The sequence below is a fragment of the Camelus ferus genome, chromosome 5 (assembly GCF_009834535.1).
Source record: "Camelus ferus isolate YT-003-E chromosome 5, BCGSAC_Cfer_1.0, whole genome shotgun sequence".
Taxonomy (NCBI): Eukaryota; Metazoa; Chordata; class Mammalia; order Artiodactyla; family Camelidae; genus Camelus; species Camelus ferus.
Window position 1 is genome coordinate 77859581 of NC_045700.1, and position 15617 is coordinate 77875197.

Consider the following 15617-nt stretch of genomic DNA (forward strand, 5'->3'; position numbering starts at 1 on the left):
GGGTCCCATTGAACTTTATAATCAATTTCACAATCAAATCATTTATAAGGGTGAAACTACAGTTCCTATTAACATAATTTTTTAAAAAAATACAAAATTATTACATTCTTGGTCTTCAAAGGAGTTTAATCTTATCTCATAGCAATAATAATGGCAACATTAAAATAATCCTGTTCTGTCGGAAACTGGAAGAATAAAGACAGTTATGTTGAGAATAAGCCCAAATAACTTAGGCTAAAACAGTGAATTTGGTTTATAGGACGCTAGCACACACTCTAATATGAAGGTGCTTTTAAAATCATATGCAGTTAGTTAAATCCAGAACGCTGAAGATAAATCTGATGTCGCTGGTAGAAATCATTATAGAGAGTAAAAGTCCTGACTCAATGTTGTTTGTTCCTCCCTTTATGAAAATTAGAATGTGAATCAAATGGGAAATAAAATCCTTAGTTTTGACTTTGAAAAAGTAGTTACAGAACTTGTTCAGAATTCTAGAGATAGAACATCTTAAATTCATATTTAAGTTACTTAATTACTTCAAAAATAACTTGATGCATATTTATTATAATCACAAAGTTAATTTACTAAAGTTTATAGGCTAAACTTTCAGGGGAAAAAATGTAGGTTGTTCAAAGCAGAGTTTACAGATAGATACTGCTAACACTGTCCAGATTCAGAGTCAATGGTTTCCTGGATGACATTCAAATATTTAGAAAAAAATGAATTACTATAATATTAAAGTAAAACAACAAAGGGGAAGTGTCAAAAGGGGGCCTAATTATCCCAAAACAGCAATGTGGCTGGGTCCCTGCAGTGATGAGTTATTGAATATTAGGAACACAAAATCCTTGTATTGCCTAAGGTTATTGTCAGGGTTTTTCAGAATTTGGAGCCATGTTTACTTATATGCATCCTCACCTCAAATGGTTAGTACCACTTTGAAATAAACCCTGCCCTAAATTAGAAGGCATTCAAATCAAAAGTCCTCTTTAACCTGAATGATCCACTGCCGGTCTTATTTGTCAAAATCTGTACATTTATGCAAAACCCTTTGGTTTCTATGCTGAACAATTAGAATGGCAGGCACTTTGAAGAAAGCTCTGCCCCAGGAGCCAGCAATGGAACAGAATAGGAGGATAAAGGGCAACAATAGCCCAATATCCCCAGGCTGGTCACCGCAGACGGTGGGTCAGCTTTTAGCTCAACGACTGTAACTCTGTCTCATAAATGAAAAGAAAAAAACCTTCATCCTCATAGAGATAGCATTAAATAGAACTTGGATAACCAAATATCTTGGGAAAAATATACTATATTACAATTTAAAGTAACATGCTATTACTTTAAATCTATGATTTAAAGAAAGATACCACAATAAAATCAGAAAATATTAGTGTATAGGTTTGTTCTCAAAAGGAACAAAATTAGGCAGGATGACATTGTAAAAGACTGTGCAGACCAAGAGCAAGCATAATTGTTTCATCGGGGTTAGTAGGTGCTGGGCTTCACTGAGTTCACCGTGGACAGAAAGAAGGGGTTGAGGAAGTACCTTCAGTCCAAGCCAGTGAGCCCAAATGACAGCAACTGCATGCTTACGCCTAGCCTCCTCCTTCAAGCGTTTCAATTCCCTTCGAGCCTAGAATGTTTTAGACGGTAAATAAAAGAGACGGCCCAATGCAGATAGCACAAATGACCAGAAAAAAGACACCCCACCAAACAGGAGAGCCAATTTATAAGGATTTCAGAATGACAGAGAAACGGTGCGTGATCATTTAAACCCAAAGCATCAGTGGAAGGCTGTGTGGTCCCTCGTGTTTTCAATGCGTTAAGGCCCTGTCCCAGAAGATGGCCAGCCATCTGTGTGGTACCTAAGGGAAGCACTCCCTCCACTCCCTTACTTCCATTCTTTTCCTTTTTCTCCCCGGTTCTCTCCCTCTTCCTTTCCTTCACCACATTCTCCCTTCTGCCCTCCCCCATCGAAGCCTTAGAACTCTGAGTGGCACCTAATTTCAGTAGACTTCCCCTTGCTGCCAGCCCACGGGGCCAAAGAGGCCGTGAATTCCTGAGTTCGTTCATTTGGGTGCATAAGAAGACAATTCTTGTGAACAACCATTTAGAAACTGGAAGGAATAAAGGCTGCTTCTCTGTAGTTCAAAAAAACAAGAACAAAAAAACCCCCAATTCTTTCCAGTTAGAAGTGGCACGTATCAAAATTTAGTATTAGTGAAGGCTCCAAAAGTGAAATATACCGAAGCAAGATAAAAAGTGAAACAACTCATAGGTTTAAAAACTAACTTAGGGAAAAATTCATCTGAGGTATGTTGTTTTAAAAGACAGAAATAGACAGGCATTCATGCTTCATTACACTGTCGTACTCAGACTGGGAAATGAGCTCACTCAGGGGAGAGGTCCCAGGGATAACTAAGACACCCTCTGCCTCTGCTAAGACAGTTCCCTCAGTTTATTAAAAGAACTGGTTTGCTCCACACCGATTTCTCAGGGGAAAATACAAACAAACAACTCTGGTTTGTTTGTGGCAAGTTTTAAGATCTTTATGCCGGCAAATGTTGACTTTTCTCATTTTCCTCACAAGATGGGTTTATAATGCTGACAAGGTAGACTTGAAAACATAGGACTGTATGGGTATTTGAGTTTCTAGCTGGAATACACATTTTTAGCAGAGATGACCTTTGATTTTCTAAGTAACAAAAACATCTAAAATGCTTGTCCCTTGGGGTTTGTGAAATGTTCACAGAGCCCACGACTCTGCCTGGGGATTAGTGAGAGTATTTCAGGAGGCCTTTGTTTCTGAAAACAAACAGCTGATGCTGAAATTCCTGGGATTCTTCAGGGGCAATTATAGCTAGCTTTGCATGAACATAGCTTTTATTAAGTCACAGATGATAATTCTTTTCACATACAATATTTTGCTTACAATAATCAATAGCTGCCACAGTGAGCCTAAAAACAATTTCATTTATGGATTAATATTTTTTTAAAGCATGCGTTAAAGGCGTTTCTACTGTCAATATGTTGCAGAAGACCAAAGAAACCCAAACCTTAACATTTCCAACATGCCCCCCACCACCCCCAACACACCAAAACACCTCTAAGACTGCCAGGATACATCGGGGGGTGGGAAAAAAAAAAGGAAACTAAACATGCATGTTATTTGACAGTTTAACAAAAAACAGCTATGCTAGTGTCTCATTAGTGAGCAATTAGTCTTTTTTTCCCTGCACATGCTTTAAGCTTCCTAGGGCACTCTTGGCACTAACATCTCCAGGTTTATTAAATTTAGCGGCTACAGCATGCACCAGTGTGAGCCACGGTTAACTGTGGGCCTCCGTCCCCTGAAACGCTGGAGGTACGGACTGATTACTGCAGATTCCAGGATGGGAGTGATGGGATGTGCATTTCAAGTACCTTCGATCCAAGCCAGTAAGCCCAGATAACTGCAATAGCATGTTTATTCCTAGCCTCCGCCTTCAGCCGGCTCAGTTCCCTTCGCGCCTGTGATGCATTTGAAAAGGAGTCACAGAAGAGTTTAAGGCAAGAAAGGTTACTGCTGATTCCCAACGGAGAAAGAGAAAGACAGACACCGGTCACCGTCAAATAGTAAACACAAAAGCATGTGCCACCACCCCCCACCAGGACGCTGCAAAGAGCAAGAGGCAAACGCGTGCCGAGGAGCTTAAGCGAGTGAGACCCGAATGGAGGGTCTGTGGTTCCACACAGCACTCCGGACCCGCTGCCTTCCTGGGGGTCTCTGGCCTACCTGGGTACCATGCCAATACGCTGCAATGGTGGTGGCTGCTTCCTCACAGCGCTTCTGATGCTTCAGCTCCCGCAGGAGTTTTCGGGCCTAAAGCACAGAATGACCCAGAAAAACAGAAAGTTAATGACAACAAAAAAACTGTATCCATAGTGACTTGAAAACAAACACCGGAAGAGACAGTGATAATCCTGATTCTCAGGGCAAAGGTCAGTAGCTTAAAGAAAGGAAAAGGGGAAATAGCTTATTACCCCAAACGGCCTGAGAAGGTGGTAAATGAAGGTGTCACAGGTGACAGTGTAGTCCCCACTCAGACTGAGACAGCAGCCTCCCCTGCCCTGCACTGTGACGGGAAAACACCTGATCACAGCGATACAAACTGGTGCACAGCAGATGGAAGGAACAGTTCTCAGAATGTGGCTGAAGGATCTCCAGTGAACCACCAAAATCCATTTGCTCCCTTTAATGATTATTGTGTGGAATGTAGCTGGAGCTGTACTTTTTATCCAGAGGAGGTAACTAAAAATTTGCTAAAATAAATTTCCTCACTGGTTCAAAACTAGTGGCTTCTTTCCAGCAGTTGCTGGAAACTGATTTTGCGGGGGCCAGGAGGACCGCCAGTCTGGAGGTGAACCCCGAGTCCTGACTCTGAAGTCTCTAGACTGGACACCTGGACCCAGGACTTGTATTAGGTCCAAGAAAAACCTGCGGATAGTAAGTTCACTTACTCCATGTACTCAGGCTTGTATTTTGGCAATTGCTGTGGGACAACAACCGAACCCTTGGGTCACCACAGGCCTCGACAAAGGTCAGTGGAAGCTGCCGGACTCCTGGCCCAAGGTTCTACCCTCTGAAGGGGTTCTGGGCCTGAGAACCACCCTCTGGATCCAGCCCACTCCACAAAATCACCCAACAGGAAAGTGGTATCTTTGAAGCATCTTTAACCTGAGCAGGGGCAATAAGCATTTTCTGTAGAAGGGCAGATGGTACTTCTGGCTTTGCAGGTCACAAGTTCTCTACCAAAACTACCAACTCTGCCTTGTAGCGCTAGAGAAGCCACAGACAAGATATAAAATAAATGAGCATGGCTGTGTACTTATAAAACTTTCATTCAGTTCTTCAACCCACTTTTTAATTGGTTGTTTATTTTTTTGATGCTAAATTTAATGAACTGTTGATGTACGTCAGATATTAACCCCTTGTCAGTCATATCATTTGCAAGTATCTTCTCCCATTCAATAGGTTGTCTTTTCAATTTGTCAGTGATCTCTTCTGTCGTGCAAAGGCTTTTGAGTTTAATTAGGACCCATTTGTCTATTTTTGCTTTTGTGTCCTTTGCTTTAGGAGAAAGACCCAAAAGACATCACTGCCATTTGTGTGGAAGAGTGTTCTGCCTGTTTTTCCTCTAGGAGTTTTATGGTACCCGGTCTTATTACATTTAGGTCTTTAATCCATTTTGAGTTTATTTTGGTATATGGCATTAGAGAATGTTCTAATTTCATTTTTTTACATAAGCTTTCTAGTTCTCCCAGCACCACTTATTGAAGAGACCATCTTTTCTCCTCTGTATATAGTTACCTCCTTTGTCACAGATTAATTGACCATAGTGTGTGGGTTTATTTCTGGTCTCTCTATTCTGTTCCATTCATCTAGTACCAGTACTGTACTGTTTCAATTACTGTCGCTTTGTAGTTAAGTCTGAAGTCAGGGAGTGTGGCCTCTCCAGCTCTGTTCTTTCTCAAGATTGTTTTGGTTATTTGGCATCTTTGTGTTTCCATACAAATTTTGAAATTATTTGTACTAGTTCTGTGGAAAATGCCATTAGTATTTTGATAGGGATTGCAATGCCTCTGTGGATTAATTTTTCCAAAGAGGAAATGCAGACAGCCACCAGGCACATGAAAAGATATTCAATAGCACTATCATCAGAAGAATGCAAATCAAAACCACAGTGAGATACCACCTCTCAGCTGTCGGAACGGTCATCATTAAAAAGAACATAAATAACAAATGTTGGCGAGGATGTGGAGAAAGGAAACCCTCCCACACTACTGATGGGAATGTAAATTGGTGCAGACACTGTGGAAAATAGTATGGAGGTTTCTCAAAAAAGTAAAAATAGAACTACCATATGACCTAGCAATTCCACACCTGGATATATAAAAAAAATTCAAAAAGATATAGGCACCCTAATGTTCATGGTGGCATTATTTATAGTTGCCAACATATGGAAACAACCTAAGTGTCCATCAACAAATGAATGGTTAAAGAAGATGTGGTGTGTGTATATGTATATGTGTGGAATATTACTCAGCCATAAAAAAGAATGAAATTTTGCCATCTGCAACAATATGAATGGACTTGAAGGGCAGGCATTATGCTAAGTGAAATAAGTCAGACAGAGAAAGACAAATACAGTATCACTTATATGTGGAATCTAAAAAATACAATAAATTAGTGAATAAAACAAAAAAGAAATAGACTCACAGATATAGAGGACAAACTAGATTACCAGTACAGAAAGGGAAGGGGGAAAGGGTAACAGCAGTAGGGGATAAAACAAGTGTTATTATGGGATTGTATGAAATCATATGCGTGAAACTTTTGAAAACTGTAAAGCACTATAGAATTTTAAAAATCTTTCATTCAATAAAAAATTTTTTAGAAAACACTATTTCTATGAACTTTGTATTTCATGTACGTATATATTTATATAAAATTTGTATTCTGCATAATTTTTATGTCACAAAATATTCCTCTTTTTTTAAAATTTAACAATGCCTTAAAAAATATAAACCATTCTTAGCTCTCAGGTTGTACAGGCAGTAGGTTAGATTTGGCCCATGGGCTGTAGTTTGCTGACCCTGATCCAAGCCTTGGCAGGAAGGACCTGGAACCAGGTAGTGTGTGCACTGTGACCCCTGCTAAGACAGTTAGAGCTCCAGACCATTCGATCATTATGGGGCAGCCTGCAAGATGGTCACGGGGAAGTTACAGAAGGCACTGTTGGGCTGGGGAGCTGAGGTCTGGCAGGACTCACAGGTATGGAGGCAACAGTAAGAAATGGCCCCCTGGACTACAGCTTCCCTCGCAAACAGGGCAAGAGGATACTGAAATTATGTACAGTATTACTTCAAGGACTTCCTGCTCAGAGAACAAAGCTTTTGAAAAGAAAGCAGGAAGCAGCCAAGACATGGTCAAGGGCCCCAGCTTGGCCCATAATATTTATTCTTTCCATCTGACTGTTTACAGGGTAGGCAGGAGACCAGGAGCCCTCCCCTGCAGGGTGAGCCCAAAGACATCATCCTTTGTAAAGAACATGGAAACCCCAGATAAATAAGGGTCACTTCTTTTAAACTCACCTTCCAACCCCGTATGTAAGACTGAATTACCAAGGCAGAGCTCTTTATCTGTTGATACCTCTTTTGTTGCTGTAGGATGAAAGGGGAAGATATTAGCCGTTCTGTTTACACACCCAAATACACATTCACAGAGAGCAGACTTGCTCACTTAGTGCAGCGAACTCATGATCACCCGTATTCCTTCTGGGAACCAAGAAGTATAGAAATCAAACTATCCAAAAATCCAAACTTGAGTTAATCTCAAGTTTGCTTCAAGGATGGAAAATATAATTGAATGGTTTCTATGTAACTCAGGATCCACCATGACTAACATCTGTTCTTTGCATCATGCTGCTATAATACAGAGTTGGAACACACAGCAGACACCCAATAAATGCACAGAACATGGAGACACACTGAGCTCTGCGTCTGCATCCGAGCATTCTGATGCTGCTTACTGAGTCAGCCTCTAACACCCCCAGTTCCTTTTAGGTTTGCTGCTTTCACCCTGCCTCAAGCTGGGAAATCAGCTAACAAATTTTAGTAAACTTCTACCAATCAACTAAACTTTATTTATCGAGCTCCAACTCTGCATCCAGCCCTTCGATGGAACTATGAGGATGTAAATGTGAATCCAACTCCATCCCTGAATTCAAGGGCTCGCAGAGGGGACCAGCCAGGAATAGAAAAGAAAAATAGTGTCCTGGGGAAAATGAGAGCACAGCAGGCAGGTTCAGATGCAGCAGAGGTTACTTCTAGGTGGGAAAGGTTTGGAAAGACCCCGTGATGCCTGGGGCCAAGAGTCAGTAAGCTCAATGCCCAGAGGCCCTTCTTACTTCCAGGGCTGATGCCTTGGAGAGTGGAGCCTGCTGGAACACTGGCCCTAGACAAGTGAGTTCTTACTGTACTTAGGGAGGAATATTCACTACAACATGGGCATCTGAGATGAAATTCCACAGCTTTGCAAACAAAGTCCTGAAGCCGTGCTGTGAGTCTTTGACTCTGGAGATGGTGGCCTGCCCGGCTCCCTTTCACTGAGGGGATCAAGGCCTCCAGGACCCTGGGCTACATTTTAGACGATCAGAGGAAATGGAAGGTGATGTCAGAAACGTATGTGCAGCAGAACAAAAGAGGATGCCAGAGACACAGGCAAAGAGAACCTGGGACCATGGACAAGTCACTACCTTCTTTCGGCCTCAGTTTCCACATCAGTTGTACCTCTAAGGTTCCACACGGATTGATATTCCACGGCTGTAGGGCCCAAATTATACCTACAACATCTGACCATCACTTCTGACATCCATTTGAGACCTCAATGTTTTCCTTTTAAAATTCCTGTGTGGCTTGAAAATAACTATCTCACTTTAGAATTCATCTCAAAGAGTCATGAAATATCACAGAGTATGGACTTTAACATTATCAGTAACCGAAAATGGACATTCAGAAAATCTTTTGAGTTATTTGGTCAAGGCAAAATCACTGGCTTGGATAACACGTAGTTCACTGGTTGAGACATTTACAAGCATACCTTGTTTTATTGCACTTTTCAGGTAATTTCGTTTTTTTAGAAATTGAAGTTTTGTGGCAACCGTGCATTGTTAAATTATGGTTAACATGTTTTAGCCAATAAGTAATTTTAATTAAGATATGTACAGTTTTGTTTAGACAAAGTGTTATTGCACACCTAACAGACCATAGTATAGTGGAAACATTAACTTCTTTGTGCACTGGGAAACAAACAAATCCATGCGACTCGCTTTATGGTGGTATTTGCTTTATTGGAGCAGTGTGGAACCAAACCCACAATGTCTCTCAGGTATGCCTGCAGCTTACACAGAGATGACGCCAGAGCACAGTTGGTACTTTCTCTAAAGATTGGGCTGTTACTGGTTTTCACTCTAACTCCCAGCATCATGAATGAATGATACATATGGTGCCTTTTTTTAATATCTGGAGACACAAAAGCTCTATACTGCAGGGGGTGGAGGGGATGTAAATAACACCTACTATTCTTGGTTCCCTGCCTGTTTCTTCTCATTCTTCTGAGAAATGACTCCTTCCAGGAGGTCTTCCTTGACCATCCTACTAACGTTATATCCTGTCTCCCTACTCCTCTTTATCTCTGTTCTCTATTTCCTTCCTAGCACTTAGTACAATCTGTCATTGTTCTGATTATTTACTTGCTTAAATGCATATCGTCCTTCACTAGATATAAACTCTCTGAGGACAGGAATCAGGTTGTTTGGTTCAGCTTGCTATCCCCAGAGTCTGGCAGAGGAGGTGTTTCAAAACTATCTGCAGAATTCAAGACAGATTAAATCAGAATCCTTCCAAACTTGGATTTTCTTAATGATCTCAAAATAAGAAATAATGAAAAGGGTTCCTTGAGGACTGGCTATTTCTTGGTCCTCCCCTTCTCAGGAAAACAGAAAACAGAGCATCATGAATCTGCAGGCAGGCAAAGCACCAGGGCTCTGTGCAGCCAGGTTGGGGACAAAGTCCTCCAGGCACTTGCAGAATACATATGAATGAATGTATCATTAACATGGCTGGATAGGGTCAAATTTTAACACTTGTATTGTTGGTTATATTTTTTTGACTAGAGGAAGCAACTTTAAAGATACTCTTTTAAAGATCAGGCAATTTTTCTTTAGTTAATCATTTAAGTAACTCATTAATTTCTAAAACTTGGAAATTATACGCTAAAATGTATTACATGAGAATAGGTCAGCATAAATTATGCTCTGATTATACACTCCCTTACAGCAAAATTCCTCTACAGCTGAAAAAGAGGAAGAATACCCTAACGGAGATTTGATTGCAATTTTAATTCCTTTTCCAACTCACTCTCTAGTGAAAAAGCATAGAATGAAAAAGCATTTGGAAGCAGTGCTCTTATCACTAAAATTCATTTTGCAAGAACACAATGCCAAGTTCAAGCCAGCCTACAGGCAAACCTTCAGGTTCTCCTCAAACCTGTTACGCCTCCAGTGAAACATCTCTAATCGAGTGAGGAAGAAAATTCCAAAAAAGAAATTCTCTATCAATTAACCTTCCTTTATTTTGAGGTCCTTTCCCAAAGGTCTAGATTGAGGACTAACGGAAATCCAACTTTTCACCCAAACACAAAATTCTACTAAAATGTGGCATTAGCTCTCTAGAATTAAAGCCATTCCCAGTGTCCTACAATAAATGGAGAAGAGCCAATTATTTTGGAAAACCGACCCTACCATACTCAAAGGGTTAAATGACATTACCTCTTCCAATCCGATCACCAAATTCAAGGTGTAGGTCTCCCACTACAGATCTCTGTATCAGTGGAAGACAGTGTGATAAACCAAACTTGGGCTTTGAAGCTGTCCTGGATTCAAATCCCATCTCTGCCACTTAGTAGCTGTTACTTAACAGATCAATGTCTTAGCTTTCTCATCTTTAAAAAAGGGACCAGAAGAGCACCCGTTTCGTAAGGTCACTAGGAGGATTAAATGTGTAAAAAAAAAAAAAATCACCTACATAGTTAAGTACGTAACAAACGGTTGCCAATAAGCTTCGTCGTTACAGACCAAACACGCCGGGACTCTCACCGCGTATCTCCTGTACCAGGCAGCAATCACGGTCTGGCTCTTCCTCATGAGCAGGAAGTGTGTGCGGCACCTCCACCCCCGATAAATCTTCTGAATGAGAGTGGCCAGGTCCTCAAGACGCTGCTTCCTCAGGTCTTCTAATTTGAATAACTAATAAATAATAGATAGATTTATCAAAAACCCACCAAAAGACGCACGGCATACATGAAAGCCATTCTCAGGAAATAAAATGTCGCGATGTCGGAGTGAACCACAAGATACACAATTTAGATGACGGTGCTTTAGAACTTATGACAAATCATGTAAGGGCTGGACTGAGCTCTAGACGTGTCTTCACACTATCTGTGAGGGTGGAATTATTAACAGAATGCTGGCAAGGGTTCTCTCAATTTAAACACTTCCTAAATTCTCCAAATGACCGATAAACTGCTATGTTAATTATACTTCATGCTAGTCTATTCACTTTTTTTTTTGGAAGGTTTTCTTTTTTCTTTTCTTTTTTTTTTTTTAACATTTTTTATTGATTTATAATCTTTTTATAATGTTGTGTCAAATTCCAGTGTGGAGCACAATTTTTCAGTTATACATGAACATATATATATTCATTGTCACATTTTTTTTTTCTGTGAGCTACCATAAGATCTTGTATATATTTCCCTGTGCTATACAGTATAATCTTGTTTATCTATTCTACAACTTTGAAATCTATTCACTTTTTAAAAGGCTCCCTTGGAGTTTTTACTAAATAGAATTTTAAGTGTTCTTTTTAACTTAAAAAATTTTTTTAATTTGGGTGCCTTCACGTACCTCTTATGTAGGGTTATCTTTCCTAAAATTACTATATAATTCACATATTACAAATACAGACAGAATTTACCTCTAATTTTTATGAATTGGGGAGGTTTTACTGTTGCAGTACCAGTGTCTTTATGATTTCTTAAATGCTATACAATCTATCAGCTCAAAACTTTTGATGTTTTATAAAAAAAAAATACACATTCTTCCATTACCTCTTACTAACCCATCCTCTTGGACATTTGCAGAAAAACACAATAATGTGGCATTCTTGGTAGCAACCTGGGTGATATTATAGAGCTAAACATCCTTTGGGAACTTGCCTATATGATTATAACATAAATTCAGAGTGTAAGGTTTTGATTACATACTGTTCTTGGGTTTCGAATGAATATCTTTGATCTACCGAAGGAGTATTCTTCCACAGGAATCTCTAATTCATTAAACAAAACCTCCACACCAGCTCTATAAAAATAAATAAAAACAGTAAATTTCATGAGTTACAAAAATAGGTTATCTCATCTTAAATCATGATATTAGGTTCTCAGCAGTATTTAAAAAAAAAAAAGCTTCATTTCCAAGTATAACTGTTCTTTCAGTAAGCATCCTTCAATCAAAGAATTTTCAGACTGAACTCCACAAATTAAACCGAATCCAGTTAATGCTAAAAAGTGTTCTCGGTTCAGAACTATGAATTCTAAGAAAATAGGGTATTAAAGTCAATTTCTTGATTTCATTAGCAGAGGCAATACTTGTATCAATGCACCAACTGGGGCCAGAGGATATGTAAGAAACTCAAGTCTATTTTGAACCCCATTCAGTTAATTTTTGAAAACATTTTAGACATTGCTCCTGTTGCTCAGATTGTAGGCAGGGCCCAAAAGTGCTAAGTGCCAGACCCATTGCATACAGCAGAATGAAGGTCTTACGGGGTGGGAGCAAGGCCTGGACTTGGCTGTGACCTTTCCATCCTGGACACTGGATTTAACAGTCTTTAATACTAAACTTCGCCCCACCAACTTGTGGACTAGATGCCAGGCAGGGAGTGAATACATGTTCTGTGTATTATGGTAGACGTTGACCATAATACTCTGGAAATCAGCAGAGGGAAATGAAACAGTACTCACATCCTACATTATCTGGAGATTGAATTATGTATCAGAGACAACATCGTATGTGTGGAGTTTCTTTTCTTGTAATAGAGGGTGAGTGTCTAATCCTACTGATGCCCCTGGGAAAGGCCAGGTCCAGTGACAACGTGGAGGCAACACCAGTATAGCGGAATGAAAACCCCCATAAGACGGGCACGTCAGCCCTCCTGCAGTGGTTGGGCGAGCTTCTAAGGAAGGGCCACTTCTGTGACTGGTGAGAGCAGAAGAAAGGTCACTGTGCAGGCCAGCCGGAGTCCTCGCCTGCAGCCCCCACTTGCCAGCATACAGCTTCTCTGCATGTGGGGGATCTCAGGGGCTGCACTGGATGGGTCTGCAGTGGTCCAGTGCTGTCTGGGACTGGGTGGGTGAGTGCAATTCAAGGCAGGTGAGCTAACAGCCATAAGGCCCTGAGTTCTGCCATATTCTCCAATCCAGGTTTACTCGCAATTACACCGACACTGTGACCTCCATTTCTCCACTGGTACAGATATGGGCAAAGACTGGGACCCCCACTCCCACCCACTTACTTTCTCTGGAGTTAATTCTCCAGAAAAAACCCCAGAAAAGCTGCGAGCAGCGATCCAAGATGCCTCTAACTCTACCCTTCTAAGATTCTACACAAATACACTTACCAATTACAAAATTCCCCTCCTGCTAATTTGCCACAGCGTATTTTAAAAGTTCTATTGATATACTAGTTCTATTGATATACTAGTTCTAAATGTGGATTTGATAAGCTCTGTTTTGACCTTAAAGAAAACCAAGACTTTTATTATTAATAAGAATTAGCATCAAATAAAAACACATCTGATGGAAGTTGGACCAAAACAGAGGCTACACCCAACCTTTCACAGAATTGTTTTGCATGTGAAGAACACAACACGGTATCTATATACTTTAAAACTTATTATTAAATATGATCAATGAATGTCTTACCTTGCTGGTCCTTTCCAATGAGGCCATGTTTGTTTACAAAGCATTTTATATCTTTCTAGGCAAGGTTCATAGGCCTGCCTGAAGGCGTAGCCCGCCCTCCTCACACGGACGTTCTCCAAAAGACCCAGGTACCTGATCTGATGACATACTAGAGCCTCGTTGAAGATGTGTGCTGCTTTTTTATCATTCGGCTTGATACACCTAAAAGATCACACAGATTTTAGGTTTTAAACTCTGTTGCCTATGGATGTATCTGTCCATATTTTACAAATATCATATATAAGTATTTCACGGTGAGATAATTATTTATTATTCCTGGAAAACCTGGCTGTTTCTTTTGAAGTTATTTCAAATCATTTTATAAAAACTTCAAAATAAATACACTTTATACACAGCAATAAAAAATAATGTGTATAATACCATGGATGAATATCACTGACATTTTGTCGTATGACAGAAGTCTGACGTAAAAAAGGACATATTTTATGATTCCATCTATATGAAGTTCTAGAAAGACTAATCCCTGGTAAGAACTCGGTATTGCTGTTACCGCTGGGGAGCGGCTGGGGTGGAGAATGACAGGGAAGGAACTGTTTTGCCTAAACAGCACAAGAAGGAAACAATATGGTACTTATATGCTTTAAAATTTCATAAGGGACCCTTCTGAATTGATGGAAATGCTTTATATCTTGATCTGGATGGGACTACCCAGGTGTAGACATATGTAAAAATTCAACAAGCAGTAGAATTAAGATTCACATACCCTACTGTACTGTATGTATATTATATACCTCAATGAAAAGATTAAAAACACCGCTGTCTCCCTAAATCCCTAATCTCCCTCATTTTCAGTAGGGCAAATTGCTACCCAAGGAAAGACTACATTCCCCAGCTTCCTTTGCAGGTGGGTGTGGCCATGTGACCAAAATTTTAGCCAGAGCAGAAGTAACATTTGCCATCTCTGGTGTGGCCTTAAAAGGAAGGCACTTGTTCTCTCTTTGCTTTTCTGCAAGCTGCTGGCTGGGAATGCTGACACGGTGGTGAGCCATCGCAAACTACACAGATTAGGGGAAACACCCTGGAAACTGCAGGACCACAACACAGAGGGAGTTGCTCTACTGGCCCTGGAGTCCACACACTTAGAAGTTACATAGGAAATAAATGTCAACATTATGACTGGATAAAGAAGTTGTAGTATATTTATACAATGCAATACTACTCAGCCATAAAAAAGAACAAAATAATGCCATTGCAACAACATGGATGGACCTAAAGATTGTCATTCTAAGTGAAGTAAGTCAGAAAGAGAAAGAAAAACCATATGATATCACTCATATGTGGAATCTGAAAAAAAAGAAAGAAAGGAAAAAAGGATACTATGAACTTATCTACAAAACAGAAACAGACTCACAGACATAGTAAAAAATCTTATGGTTACCGGGAAAAGAGGGTGGGAAGGGATAAATTTGGGAGTTTTAAGATTTACAAATGTTAGCCACTATATACAAAAATAGATTTTAAAAAAAGTTTCTGCTGTGTAGCACAAGGAACCTTTAATGAAAAAAATCTTTAATAACCTTGTGTAGCACAAGGAACCTTTAATGAAAAAAAACCTTTCATAACCTTTAATAAAAAGAAAAAAAAAACAAATATATGTATGTATATGCATGACTGGGACATTGTGCTGGACACCAGAAACTGACACACTGTAACTGATGGTACTTCAATTAAAAAAAAAGTCAATCTTGTTTAAGCCCCTGTTTTTTCTGAATCTTGCTGTAGCAATCTCTGTATCCTAGTTAATATACTGTTAAACATGTATGGTGATGTCTGCCTAGCTACAACTGTCAAATAAATTCCACACACACATATGATATATGGACAACTAAACCTTACCTAATTTGACCTTGGTTTTTTTTATGTTTTCCTTTTACATTTATAAAAATAATGTCTACTCTTTGGCTTAAGGATAGACAAATCAACGGAACAGATCATGGAATAAACTAGTGAGTTGAGACCTAGACTCCTACACATATAT

General features: G+C 39.8%; 1 protein-coding gene across 5 annotated transcripts in view; it reads right to left on the minus strand.

Moving 5' to 3' along the window:
* MYO1B (myosin IB) overlaps window positions 1-15617 on the minus strand; it is a 167714-nt gene that overhangs the window by 16213 nt on the left and 135884 nt on the right. For 2 of the 5 annotated variants that reach the window (XM_032480150.1, XM_006186811.2), the window contains exons 18-24: window positions 13580-13780; window positions 11864-11957; window positions 10698-10847; window positions 7135-7203; window positions 3776-3862; window positions 3424-3510; window positions 1547-1633 (exon numbers count right to left, since the gene is read on the minus strand). In XM_032480150.1, the coding sequence (XP_032336041.1) occupies window positions 1547-1633; window positions 3424-3510; window positions 3776-3862; window positions 7135-7203; window positions 10698-10847; window positions 11864-11957; window positions 13580-13780 (775 nt within the window). The remainder of the gene's footprint in view (window positions 1-1546; window positions 1634-3423; window positions 3511-3775; window positions 3863-7134; window positions 7204-10697; window positions 10848-11863; window positions 11958-13579; window positions 13781-15617) is intronic. The other 3 variants (XM_032480152.1, XM_032480151.1, XM_032480153.1) reach the window with 3 other exon arrangements.